Genomic DNA, 13320 nt, shown 5'->3' on the forward strand with positions numbered 1-13320 from the left:
GCACGAGGTCACTCCTTTTCTTGACCTAATATAAATGACAAACATGGAATTTGTTCCAAGCTACAGGTGTGACAAATTACTGGTCCTTGAGAAGAGGTCGAGTCAGCCAAAAATCACTATTACAGATGGTGCTGAGTTTCACAGATGAAAGCAGTTTACCAAGCAGTAGTAAAACAATCCTACGTAAATTAATTCAGTTCACTTCACCTCAGGTTTATTTATGTAGTGCCAAATCCCAACAACTGTTGCTTCAAGGTCCTTTACACTGCAAGTTAAAGACCCTGCAGCATTCAGTAGCTGTGAGCAACAACTAGGTGATGGTGAGAAGGAAAAACTCCCTTTTAATAGGAAGAAACCTCCACCAGAACCAGGTTTAGGGAGTTGCGGTCTTCTGGTGTGATCCGTTAAGGCAAAGGTGTCAAACTCCAGGCCTCGAGGGCCGGTATCCTGCAGGTTTTAGATGTGTCCTTGATCCAACACAGCTGATTTAAATGGCTAAATGACCTCCTCCACATGTCTTGAAGTTCTCCAGAAGCCTGGTAACGAACTAATCATTTGATTCAGGTGTGTTGACCCAGGGTGATATCTAAAACCTGCAGGACACCAGCCCTCGAGGCCTGGAGTTCAACACCCCTGGGTTAAGGTGTGAGGGGAAAGAGGAAAGAATAAAGGATGTGTATGTAGATAAAACATAGAATGTGGGAGAAGGAAAAACCCCTGGGGAGTGAAAAGAGGTGAGTCACAGGAAGTTCTGAGCCTGTAGCAGCATAATTATGGGATGTTCAGGGTCACCTGATCCAGACCCAACTGTAAGCTTTATCAAAAAACTGAATATTTAGTTAATTAAGTTTAATCTTAGTACTCTTTTATTAGTTTTATACAAGGTCCAATCTGAAATTCTGCACTTAAACAAATGCAAATCCTACTTGATTAAATGTGGCCGCTGGCACTTGTGCTATTTTTAAGATTAGTCCCGTTCGGACCACATGTACATTCACATCTCCACTGAGAGCTGGATCAACCCCAGTGTGTCAGAGTGGCCACATTTTACCTTGAATTTCATGCTATACATGAGGAAGGTTGTCCCTCAGTTGCATCAGTATGTTACAGCACAAGTCAGTGTTGACAGTCTGACTCTGGGGAGTTGAAACGCTCATTTGGATCACTCCTCAGTATAGTGCACCATTGAAGGCCCAGTAGGATGTGTTTGCTACTGATTGGATCGCTAAATTTTAACAGAGCTAATGTGAGAGTCCTGTCCAGAGACTGAATTAGTGGTGAAGGCAGGTTACGTGGACAAAAGCTGCAATATTCTGATTAAAGAGTGGCATGTTTATGTGCTAGGAATTAGCATAGCAGTGCTTATCGAGGCCATCTGTGTGTGCTGTAGGAAACCGGCTTTATGGCTGTTTAGAATGATAAAGCTCATAAAAAACAAAAAAATGTTACACGAGCACAAAGAAATATCAATCGAGTTGAGTTTAAATGTCATGTTAAAGTAGGTAATCCTATGAGTTTACGACCTCGTGAGTACAAACTGTGCATATCAAAAGAAAATGATTTGATTTGGCGTCTCTATTTTCATCTTTCACAGTAAAACTCGAGCAATGTGAATATCTGACCTGCTTTTGGCAGCAGTCACCCACACAGGTACAAGTGAAGCGGGTAGATTAGCTAAAAAACAACTCTCTAATTGGTTTGCAGGATGGTGCCAGGCCAATGTGGCATCCCTGTCCAGGTTTCCACTTGGCCAGGCCAGCGGGTTACCATTCAGGCCACGTATCTGCCTGTAGCAGTAATGAGAAGTGCCTCACTGTTAATGAGATAAACACAGACATTAGATTGGCTCAGCGGGAGCTCAGAGGGAAGGAGAGGGTGAGAGAGAAAAAGAGAAGCGGGTTGGCGGGTGAGGCGGAGGCGGCGAGAGAAAGAGAGCGAAAAAGAGCGAGGGAGAGGGTGGCGGGCTCGGCGAGAACGACGATGTGAAAGAGAGGTGGAAGAATATGAAATATTTAGAGCAAAAGGCTCAGTTAATTTCTTGAAAGCGCGAAGACGAGATTCATTGTAAGTCGAAGAGAGGTGGCGACGAGTATGTTCTGCCTGCGAAAACGAGAGAATAAGACTGCAGAATGATAATGATGATGATGGTCGTAATGGCAGAGTTGATAAGGAAAGGATAACACACTGCTGCGGTGTAACAGCTATTTTATTGAACAAAATGTTAAAATATTCATACTCCATATGCTACATGACAGCTCACACACACACACACACACACACACACACAAAGTGAGGATTGTCAGTTCCTGCTGTGACATTATAACCGTATCTATCATTAAGCAGTCTTTTTCCAGGCACAGCCGCTAATGAACGCACAGGAGTTACAATGAGTTTGTCTAGCAGATTTGGAAAGCTGATGCAAAGTGAAGAGTGTGTGTGTGTGTGGTGTTTTCATGTTGTGTGAGCCTCTCCGCCTCTTTCATCAACTCGTGCATGCTCTGTTGACTGAGTGAAGTGTGTTGTTTCATCATTAAAGTCTCCAAAAGGATACTAAAGCCCATAAACCGTCCTTTCAGAATAAGAGCACCACGGTTTTATCTGCCTGAGGCTTTAAGATGATCAAATTCACCCTCTTGTCGTTTCCAGGTTTGGCAAGAAGAAGGAAGACAAGAGCAAAGATGCAGCAAAAGCTTCAAAGAGCAAACTGGAGGCACTGAGTGAGGAGGAGCTGGACAGGATCCCTGATGACAGAGATGGGTATGAATCACAAAAAACCCCAACAACAACCAAAAAATTGACATTCTGTGTGTTGTTGTTTTATTATTATTTCACAGTCGAGGGTGTGATAACAGAGCGGCTTACAACATGTACAGTAGAATAATAATAGACCAGCATTTGTCACAGTAATAAAGTGCTGCGATTGGCATCTTACCTGACAGCTCTGATGTGCCCACCTGCTCCTCCATAACAACTGCTCAGCCGAATGTCTGTCACAGAAGAAGAATCACAGGGAAAATGTATAAAACGTGTATTTTTGCTGCGCCTGTGCTCCTGTGTAACGCCTCTCCTCCTTGCTTACAGCTTCGACCCGCGTTACGCCGAGGTCCAATCCGGCCCCGCCACCCCTGACCCGTCCTCCCTCCCTGACGTGGAGGACGATGACAGCGACCCAAACTACGCTCGCATCAACAACTTCCGCCAGCCGCCCTCGCCGCAGTCGTACATCAGCCGTACGCCCTCCCCCGCAGTACCAGCCGGGGTGTCCGGCCCGCAGCAGGCGCCCTTCGAGGACATCGACGGGCTCTACGCCAAGGTGAACAAGTCCAGAGCTCCGCCTGCTTCACAGACCCAGCAGCAGAATCAGGCAGACAGGTGAGAGAGGGACACGGTGGAAAAGTGCTAGATTTAAATAAAATGTTCTCTTAATTTGAGCTCGCAAGTACGATATTACACATCTCTGTGTTTTAAATGCATGTTTGGCATTTGCACCTGTGCTTCTGCACCGAGTTGCGATTTCAGTGTACAGGTGGAGTCACACAAGGTCACTGGCCATGGTTTGATTGGCGTAAGTGAGAGAATATTTACACAAATCTACATTCACGATCTGCTAAACTGAGACATGCATAAAACATGAAGGCATGGTTACACAGTAACAGCATGCATTTCATTCTCTGTTGTCTTTTCTATAGATTTGACCTTTCATAATCTTTAAAACGTATGCAATATCATTTTTCTGTGACTGTTAGGACAGCTGGCTACAATCAATTGATACGTCACCTTTTACTGCCACGGATGGTTTCAACATATTTTCCTTCTAAAATGTTTGCTAAGAGTTAAATGGGTGTCGAGATTATGCTTCTCTTGCTCCCAGCCACGCTCTTATCTGTTTGGGAACTTGCTGGTTAGCGTCTGGGGAGCAGCTGCCAGTATTTTGGGGGCTTCTGTGAAGCCAATGGACACCTGGGTCAAGATTTCAGTTTTCCCCCCACTGGCAGCTGTTTTTAGTAACACTTTATAATACGACAAAGGGCGTAATTCCTCGGTAATTCAGTGTACACAATGTAATTATATTTACTTACAAATTCTTAAAAGGTAGATACACTAGAATAAAGCAAAAAAAAGTCACATGTTTACAGGAAACAAAAAAATGATGATAATTCAAGTAGTGATTAATTAATTTGAAGTAGTGCCTAAATTCTGGGTTTTCTACCAGAAAAGATTTCTTGGTAATTTTCCATAAAAACAGCTATTTTCCAGGAAAGTAATATTAATAATAATGGATTGCATTTATATAGCGCTTTTCGGGGCCCTCAAAGCGCGTTACAATTCCACTATTCATTCACTCACATTCACACACTGGTGGAGGCAGCTACATTGTAGCCACAGCTGCCCTGGGGCGCACTGACAGAAGCGAGGCTGCCATATCGCGCCATCGGCCCCTCTGGCCATCACCAGTAGGCGGTAGGTGAAGTGTCTTGTCCAAGGACACAACAAGCGAGACTGTCTGAGCCGGGGCTCGAACCGGCAACCTTCCGATTACAAGGCAAACTCCCAACTCTTGAGCCACGATCGCCCGTCGGTATCACATTTATATTGATAAAATGGAATAATTGAATATCCATCATACACATCAACATAACAAATATTAAACAAATATGTTTTTTAAAACCCTGAAACCTAAAAAAAAAAAACCCTCAGTGACCTTCATTCACCCCATATTACACCACTTGCCTAAAAAAGTACAGCATATAATGTAAGATGGGACAATATCTTTTGTTTTTCTGCTAAATTACTTAGTTATTTTCAGTGTAATCATTTCTTTTTTCATGCCCTTAGTTGTTGGCTTTATTTTAAAGTGTTACACTGTTTCCGTATTCCTGTTTTCAGCTGCTGCGCTAAAAGGAGGCAAATAATGCCACATGGTTCATCTCCCTTCTAATCCTATCCCTTGCTTCCTCTGCTCCGGCTTTTCCTCAGCCAACGCTAGCACAGTTTCCACTGGTACCCTCCAGCTCAACAGCATCGATCGCAGTCATTGTTAACCCAGACCCCAACTAATACAGTATAGCAATCTTACTCATGATCCACATGTTTTGTAAAGATTTAATGCCGGATGCTCTTCGTGACTCTACCCTCTCCATTTATCTGGGCTTGGAATTTGCACTAGGAGTACACTGGCTTGGGAACCAGAAAGCTTATGGTACCAAAAATCATGTCTCTTGTCTAAAAATTCAACATTATTCATATTTAGAAAGATTACATGCCTAGTGACGCGCACAAACACAGGGTCCAGGTGCAGCGGTACACTTCCCTGAAAGCATAAGGTTGCCTCTTCTGAGCCCTCTATTCAATTTAATGTTATTTCAATTTCAAGTCACCAGCTGTATCCTTGTCTGTTCATGCTTGGCACTAAAATCATGCAATCTGGATCGGACACCTCTTGACATACATGCAAAACAAATACAACCAGAATTACTAGAGACAGTTTGAGGAGGCCATGGGTGCCATATGATGAATACTGTGATAATTCAAACACTACGTGTTTTTTCTTTCTTTCTTTTAACCATGTGAGGTTGACACCAGTAATGCACTGTACTTCTACTTGAAGCGTTAACTATAGGTCATTATAACAGCTTGAACATTTGATCTACAGTCTCTTGAGATCACCAAAAGCAAGTCAATCTCTATAGACTCGCATGTTAAAATGTCCAACTTTACAGTGGAAAAAAAGGCATGCTTACAAAAACTGTTTAAACTTGATGAATGCTTAAAGTCAGATTTATGTGGACACGAGGCGGCTGTAGCTGGTAGCTGTCTGCTGGGGCTTCACCTCTGTTAATTTGAGTCGCTGCACTGGACTTCTTGACGACGTGCCGTTTTTTCGGGGGGATTTTTAATGCAATTGTCTGGCATATAATATGGCTAACTCTGCTTTTAATTTTATTACCAGGCCATCCAAGAAGTTAGTGCTCCCATACAGCCTATGGATGCACCTTGCATTAGCTACCACTCAACATTCTTATCCAATTGTGGTCAGATTTGGCACCAAAAATCCAAATTGGCTTGCCAAAATGCTAACACCGAGCCTTCAGAGTCGGGCTTCACAAACCAATGGCTCACGTCTCATTAGGTCTATCTAATGTCTATCTCATACACTTCTACATGAGTTCAGTCAAGTTTGCCCATTAAAACCTGCCTGTCTGAGATGCTAAGCGTCACTCTAAGCTCACAGTCATTGAATTTTATATTATTGCAGTGCTGGAGCTTGGTTTATGTGCCAATCCAATTGATATCCTAAAACATTTTATTTTTCCAACATGAATGGATCTATATCTATGCGCAAAAATAGGAATTGTGCAAGTCGCAGTGTTTTGAGAGGCATTTAAAGTAGTTTAATAATAAAATGTACTTTAATTTGAGTAAAACGTGTCCTTTGCTGTAATATTTGGATGTCAGAGCCCCTCATTGTTTGTCTAACAAAGGGCCCATGCTTTCAGAAATGCACTGCTTATCAATGTTGTCATTCGTTCCATATTATATATTATTACCGCTGCAGTTTTGAGAACCGTAACTTTCAGCTGCTTTTTGTATTTGAGAGAGGGAAAAAAAGGAGAAACTCTAAAGAGGATTCTAATGCAAATTTATCATTTCCCGTATGAAATAATACAGGCCATATTAAAAACTTCCCTCAACTTAAACTCTCTGACAGAAAATTACGATTGACTTGCAAATCAAAAACTAAGCCCCAGACACCCAATCTCATCCAGGGAAGAAAAAAAGAGAGAGAAAGAGAAAGGGATTGGACATGGAAGGGGAGACAGATGGGAAATGGGAAGATGGGACAGACGGAGGGAGAGAGAGACGAGAAAAAGCAGGGAAAGAGGGGAGAAAACGACGGAGCCAAAGTGGAGAGAAAAACACGCCGGGCAGAGTAAATTCGAGAGAGAAGAAGTGACAGAGGAGAGGACGCAGACAAAAGAGGAGGAGGGATAATTAGCCACAGTCTAGCAGCCTGACAGATCTGTTAGACCACTTTAGCTCTTATCCACTAGTGGTGGGTACTTCATTACCAGCCTGTTTTCTCCCTCTACTCTTTCTCCCTCAGTTTCTCTCACACTCGGTGTGTCACATATCCATTCTCGCTTCTCTGTTTTGCTCCTAATGTATATTAGACTTTAGCATTAACATGATGAATGAGAGGAGTCTTCTTTGGCTTGTTAACTCTGTGTGAGAAGGTGTCTGTAGAGACAAAGGGATACAAATAAATGTCTAATAATGTAGTTAGAGGACAGCCATACTGCACATGTTCATAATAATTCAATTAATTCATCTCCATCCTACAAGGTAAACCCCTCGTTCATTTTTTTGCCTTATTTATTGTATTAGTGATCAGTAATAATGAGACAATGTTGGCAAGCTGTCGTATGTCATTGTACTATTAGGAAGTCAATCAGGATATCAAAATAAAGAATGAACTTAATAACAAGTACGGGATGAGGACTACTGGAAGTCTGGCTGCTACTCGTCTGCCCGCTGTCATAGTGCTTCATTTTTCTCATTTATGTGACAGATAGTGACCAACAATGGCCGTTCCAGGCAATAAGGAGGATGGGAGCGGGAATGACATGCGACACAGGTCGATGGCCATCATTAATTTACCCTATGAAATGTAAATCATCTGCAGATACATTCACTCTTTGCTCCTGTTTGAGTAACTGCAGGGCTGCATGTCAAAGTTGAAGCTACAGTATATTTAAAGCTATCTATGATACTTTGTGTGTGATGACACCCTCATCACGTTGACATCAGTGCATGATTAGAACTGCGATAAAAACTTTTAGCGTGAAATGCCCGCTTCCACTTCAGTATGTGTCACAGGGGTTAGCTGATTAATTTTTTAAAGTCGCTCCTTTATGGGGGGAAAAGGGCTCGGTTTGTTTGTTTTACACACGGGACCAATAAGGAGCGTTTCCTTATTTTAACCCAGACATCACACAGAACATACAGTAAAAACAACAGACTGACTTCTCAAAAATCACAAAACACCAGCCTTGTTTTACAAAGCCCTGGTACAGAAGCTATTACAGCCTCAAATGTTTATATAATGCAACTTTATGGTTACGTCTCTACTGTCATGATGACCGTCTGTCATCCAAGAGTGCAAAGACGGCTCACTCTCCGGGCTTTTAAGGGAACAGTATTGTTCTTTTTAATAGTACTTTAAGAAGTTCACAGTGCAGTAAAAAGCAACTGCGAAGTGCAGGCTTTTGTTATTAGCTCTGTTGAAACCCATATTTTTTTAGTTAAATGAATCTAATAACTTTTATTTCATTGTTTAATACGTTTAGAAAAAAAAAAAACGTTTCGTGAAAAATATCCAGTGAAAACTTTTTGATCACCAGTTTATTTTGTTTCCCCCCCCCAAAAAACTTGGATATGTTCAAATGTTTTTATGTTGCATGGTTTTTACTGATAAATCATTGAGTTGACCTTAAGACCATGGTTGATGTAAGCTAAATGTTACTGGATTGTTATCATGACCTCAGATCTACAAACTTTTATCAGAATCCATTCAAAACTTTTTGAGCTACTGTGTTTACAAACACGCGAACACATCATGATTAAACATGCAACTATTTTGCTAGTAATAACTGAATGGTAAATGGTAAATGGCCTTTATTTGTATAGCGCTTTACTAGCCCCTAAGGACCCCAAAGCGCTTTACACATCCAGTCATCCACCCATTCACACACACATTCACACACTGGTGATGGCAGCTACATTGTAGCCACAGCTGCCCTGGGGCGCACTGACAGAGGCGAGGCTGCCGGACACTGGCGCCACCGGGCCCTCTGACCACCACCAGTAGGCAACGGGTGAAGTGTCTTGCCCAAGGACACAACGACCGGGGCTCGAACCGGCAACCTTCCGATTACAAGGCGAACTCCCAACTCTTGAGCCACGATCGCCCTAGTTATTATTCAGTAATAACTGAAATGAGTAAAGAAAATCAACAGCCTATTTATGTAAGATAATTCATAATTTTATTGAGGGGGTTATGTTGGTTGGGTCTGATTATTGGGAGGGGGGCATAACCCCCCTGGAAATCACGCCCCTGCGCGAATGCCACCAAAAACATAACCTCCTTTGGGAAGGTTATCAATCGAATCTGAACTATGACAAAACTAGTAGCTATAGAGAGATCTAGCTGTTTGTTTTCAGGTTATCACATACCTGCAGCAACAGACAGTAGAAAGATTCGCAAACGTTTCCAAAGCCTATGAAAGCAGCGGTACGGAGACGAGATCAATAAGGATCTAACAGCTAATAACAAATGTGTCCGTCACTTAAGATGTGTCATTCATAATCTACAGGTTAATAATTAAACCATACCTTGTTACTGAATTCCATGAAAGCGTGAATAGATGCCTCCCCCTTAACTCCTAATAGGATGTGGCAGCTTTAATTAGCAAAGCAACTATCAATACACAGCTGCCGGGGTGAGATTGTGTGTCACATCAAGTGTTTTGTGTCTCTTCCGTGAGTGTTGTGGTAATGTTGAATGAAACAGGGACGAGCTTTAAAGTAAACGTGACCCACGTCTGGATGAAATAGTGTTTGTTACTTACAGGAGAGAACAATTAACTTTCCCAACTGGGACTGTTGTGGAGGGCCGCACCAATAAGCTGAACTGCTACAGTTAGGGCCTCGTTTTAGCCTTAAATGTTACAAACAATGCTACAAATCTAATCTCTGTAAACAGCTTCAGTCACCTGTGTTGTCGTTTTCAGTATGAACTAAAGAGGTATTGTGCGTTTAAGCAGTTTTCCTTTTTGTGATCTAGAGTTGTGGTAATAGACAAGAGTTTTCCTTTAAATACAGTAGCAGCGTCACTGAGATCATATAGTACATACAAAAGACGCACATGCGCTTTCATAACTGCTTTTCTTTCTCATTTTTTTGGGTAAGTCTGCACATCTGTTAAAACACGTGTTGCTGGTCATGACGTTGGAACCTCTGTGCCTTTTATTCACACACATAAACGCACACACACAGTCAGAAATAGACGCGCACACACAGCCACCCACATGTAATATTTCTGTGAGAAAGCCCAGCGTAACCTAGCAACATTTCTGTGTGTGGTCCAGTGGGTTTTATCCACACAAAATCACAGGTGTAAGCTCGTTTATTGCGTTTGTGTTTCTGTAAGTTGAAGCGCAAACAGGCCTGCTTCTGACTTTTTAGACCTTCTGCTCCTACAAAGTAGTTCCTTTTTAAGTTGTTGCATGTGAAATTCTTATTAAAACCTCTCAGTTTTAATGATACTTCCCAAAAATATGATTTATAAAGAAATATGAAATCCTTAAGCTAATTTATCTAGTTGATTTTGGAGGTTGGTGTGTATATATATATAAATGCTTCGTTGTCATCTGAGACATGCCGGTGCCCCCTCCCCTCAACTTCCTGTTAAGGCCCCTCAGCGGTGGACTTCCAGAACTGTCTCCCTAATTCGCTGTCGGACATTTTCATTAGACCTCCGATGGCAGGTGTGTACGCTGATGAGCGTCGCATTCGATTAGAGCTGTGCTAGAAGCTGACCTGTGGAGAAAAAAGGTTGGCTATGCTTGTCAAATTTTATTAGCCAGGAGGCAGTCTTTGTAGCTGGAGCAAGAAAGATGAGATGAAAGAGGAGTGAGAAAGAACAGGAGGCCAAAGAGCAGAGATGTGAAGGCTCGTGAGGGGTTGTGTCGTAAATTGCGACACTGTGCTAAGAACGGGGAGACGAGGCTAAGTAAACGGCGCGTTGCTGCCGTGGTTGGAGCAGTGGCATGAGGATTACATGCCTCTAGGTTTACCTGACACTGTGGCAAACTGGAATGCTCAAATCACTCCAGACAAGCATGAGTAATTGTTGAAATATTTTAGGAAAAGTGCTACACGCGCTGTTGGATATAGAAATGTTACGTCTTTTTTTTTTTTTTTTTAGCAATGCCATGAATAGCACTGGTTTCCTTGCACACTCTGAATATTGGTCCGATAGAGGAAGCAGTTTTATTCTGCTACAGGCGGAAGCAGCGTTAAAGAGGTGCAAAGCAGACTTTATATAATGAGACTGCTCATTAAGACAAATGCTGAAATTTACCTTTTCTGTACAGCAGAAAACAGAAGCAGAAAAATGCAACTTCTTGTGTTCTGCCGAGGATTTTAGCCGCCCGACAGCATCTGCCTGAAGTAGACTTCTAGTTGAAAACAACACTTCATTAGTGTGTACTCCATATTAAGACCTTTGTGTCTTTTTTATTTGTGATCTATCCAAGTCAGGGGTGGGCAATCTCAGTCCACGAGGGCCGGTGTCCCTGCAGGTTTTAGATGTGTCCTCGAACCAACACAGCTGATGTAAATGGCTAAATTAGCTCCTCAACATGTCCTGAAGTTCTCCAGAGGCCTGGTAACGAACTAATCATGTGATTCAGGTGTGTTGACCCAAGGTGAGATCTAAAACCTGCAGGGACACCGGCCCTCGTGGACTGAGATTGCCCACCCCTGATCTAAGCTGTTAAAATGTTTCCCGTTGCTCTGTTCTCTGTGGTCAGTCATAGAGTAAGCAGCCTGTTTTACTGGAGGCTAGTTTCAGATTGTCAGTTAATCAATTTATTGTTATCATTACCACGCGCTTGTCTAACAACAGAAAACAGATGCATGGTGAGTAATGTGTTTGTTGAGCAGGATGCTGGGGGTCATCGAATTAATTTGGACTTCCGAAAACCTTTTTGGTTTTTTTTGTTTTTGGCAGGGGGGCATTGTTGGCTTTTGACATGTATGCATAGGCTGAGCTGTGATCAGTGTAACCAAAAGCATCTTCTTCTCCACCTTATTTAATTTTATTTGTATATTTATAACGTCAAGATATTAAAAAACAATAACCGGTGCTGAATTACTGGATTCTTGAAGAGCCTTAGCACTAGACTAGACTGCCACGGCCTTTGACCTCCGCTGTCTCCATGCCTGTCCAAATAGAGGTGTCGTGGGTAAAGAATAAGATCATGGAAGCAAATTAGCTTTCTCCCAAGTGTGTCTGTGTTCTCCTTTGGGTGAGGACTTAACCCACTGGTGTGGGGCTGGGACTAAAGCAGGGTCATTTGAGCTGGTTAGGCGAACAGACTAAGATGCCTCCTGGATGCCTCATAGGTGAGATGTTTTTTGGCAGAACCAGCCCAGAGGAGACCCTGAGGCTGACCTGAAAATGCTAGCAAGATTACATCTGTATCAGAGCTATCTTCACAGAAGAGAGAGCTTTTTACTGGCGCTCAGACATCCTGGACAGTTGAAAGTGGGTGGGTGTAGAGATTGATTGTTAGCATCTTTCTTAGCATATCAACTTCATTATGGGTTAAAAAAAAAAACAGTCTGAGTTACTCTTGTATGTATTAGTACTCAGTTTCAGGTTTCAGTAAGAATCAGTGTAACTGATAGAAAATGAATGTGTTCCATTGGTTGTGGTTCTTTAGGGCAAAAGTAAAAGGAGGAAAAAACTCTGTTTTTCCGTTGCTTTTAGTTTGGAGCACCAGTGAGTTTCTGTCTGAGTCTGTTTCCAATATTTCACCAGGAAGCCAAACATTGATCATGCACTTTGAAGTGTGCTTACCTCCAGCATGCAAGCAGCAAAGAAAAGCCTGCCCGTCTGAGCTCTTTTCCCCCAGTGCGTTGTGTTAAAATCAGCTGGCCCCTGCAAGAAGAAGTCGCCAAACCAGCCGGCGGCAGTGCACACTTCCTAATTAGTCTGCCCTCACACTGGCTAACACCACAGGATAGTTGCTTTTCTCACACATTTTCTCCCGCTTGCTTTCCTATCACCGGTGCTTCTGTTCTCTCGGCCTAGTCCCCCTGTTCGTGCTTTTACTCCTTTTCCAAGTTGCCATCTCAGTCTTTATGTTGCTGTTTACTTCTGCTCTCATTCTGTCGTCTGACGCAGCTTTCATTTCCTGCTACTGTGTCTCATCTTCTCCCTCTCCACTCTCCATCTCCGTCCTCCTCCAGTTTTCCTTCTCACAGCACTGTTAGATCAGTCTGTGTAGTCAGGTACTGTGAAGTATGCATGGGATAAAGTATTTGAACGAGACGTAACTTAAATGATGTCAATTTTCTGTACTTGAGTTGATATGGCAAAATAACACTTTAGACTGCAACAAAGCAATAAATCCATAAAGTCTTTACATGTCGGTCACTTAGACTGAACATTAATGTACAAATGGCAGAAAATCACTACAAAACTCTGGTTCCTCACATAATGAGAACCCGTGTCTTTGTTTTAAACCAGTC

The 13320-nt window shown here is 42.5% G+C and overlaps 1 protein-coding gene across 2 annotated transcripts in view; it reads left to right on the top strand.

Annotated features, from left to right (window-relative positions):
• pard3ba (par-3 family cell polarity regulator beta a) overlaps positions 1-13320 on the top strand; it is a 207590-nt gene that overhangs the window by 140122 nt on the left and 54148 nt on the right. For both annotated transcript variants that reach the window (XM_085347625.1, XM_085347626.1), the window contains exons 20-21: positions 2647-2757; positions 3082-3372. In XM_085347625.1, the coding sequence (XP_085203751.1) occupies positions 2647-2757; positions 3082-3372 (402 nt within the window). The remainder of the gene's footprint in view (positions 1-2646; positions 2758-3081; positions 3373-13320) is intronic.

Source organism: Diplotaxodon limnothrissa, linkage group LG23 (assembly GCF_057381915.1).
Source record: "Diplotaxodon limnothrissa isolate DT_005_m linkage group LG23, D_limnothrissa_male_GT1.1, whole genome shotgun sequence".
NCBI classification, from domain to species: Eukaryota; Metazoa; Chordata; class Actinopteri; order Cichliformes; family Cichlidae; genus Diplotaxodon; species Diplotaxodon limnothrissa.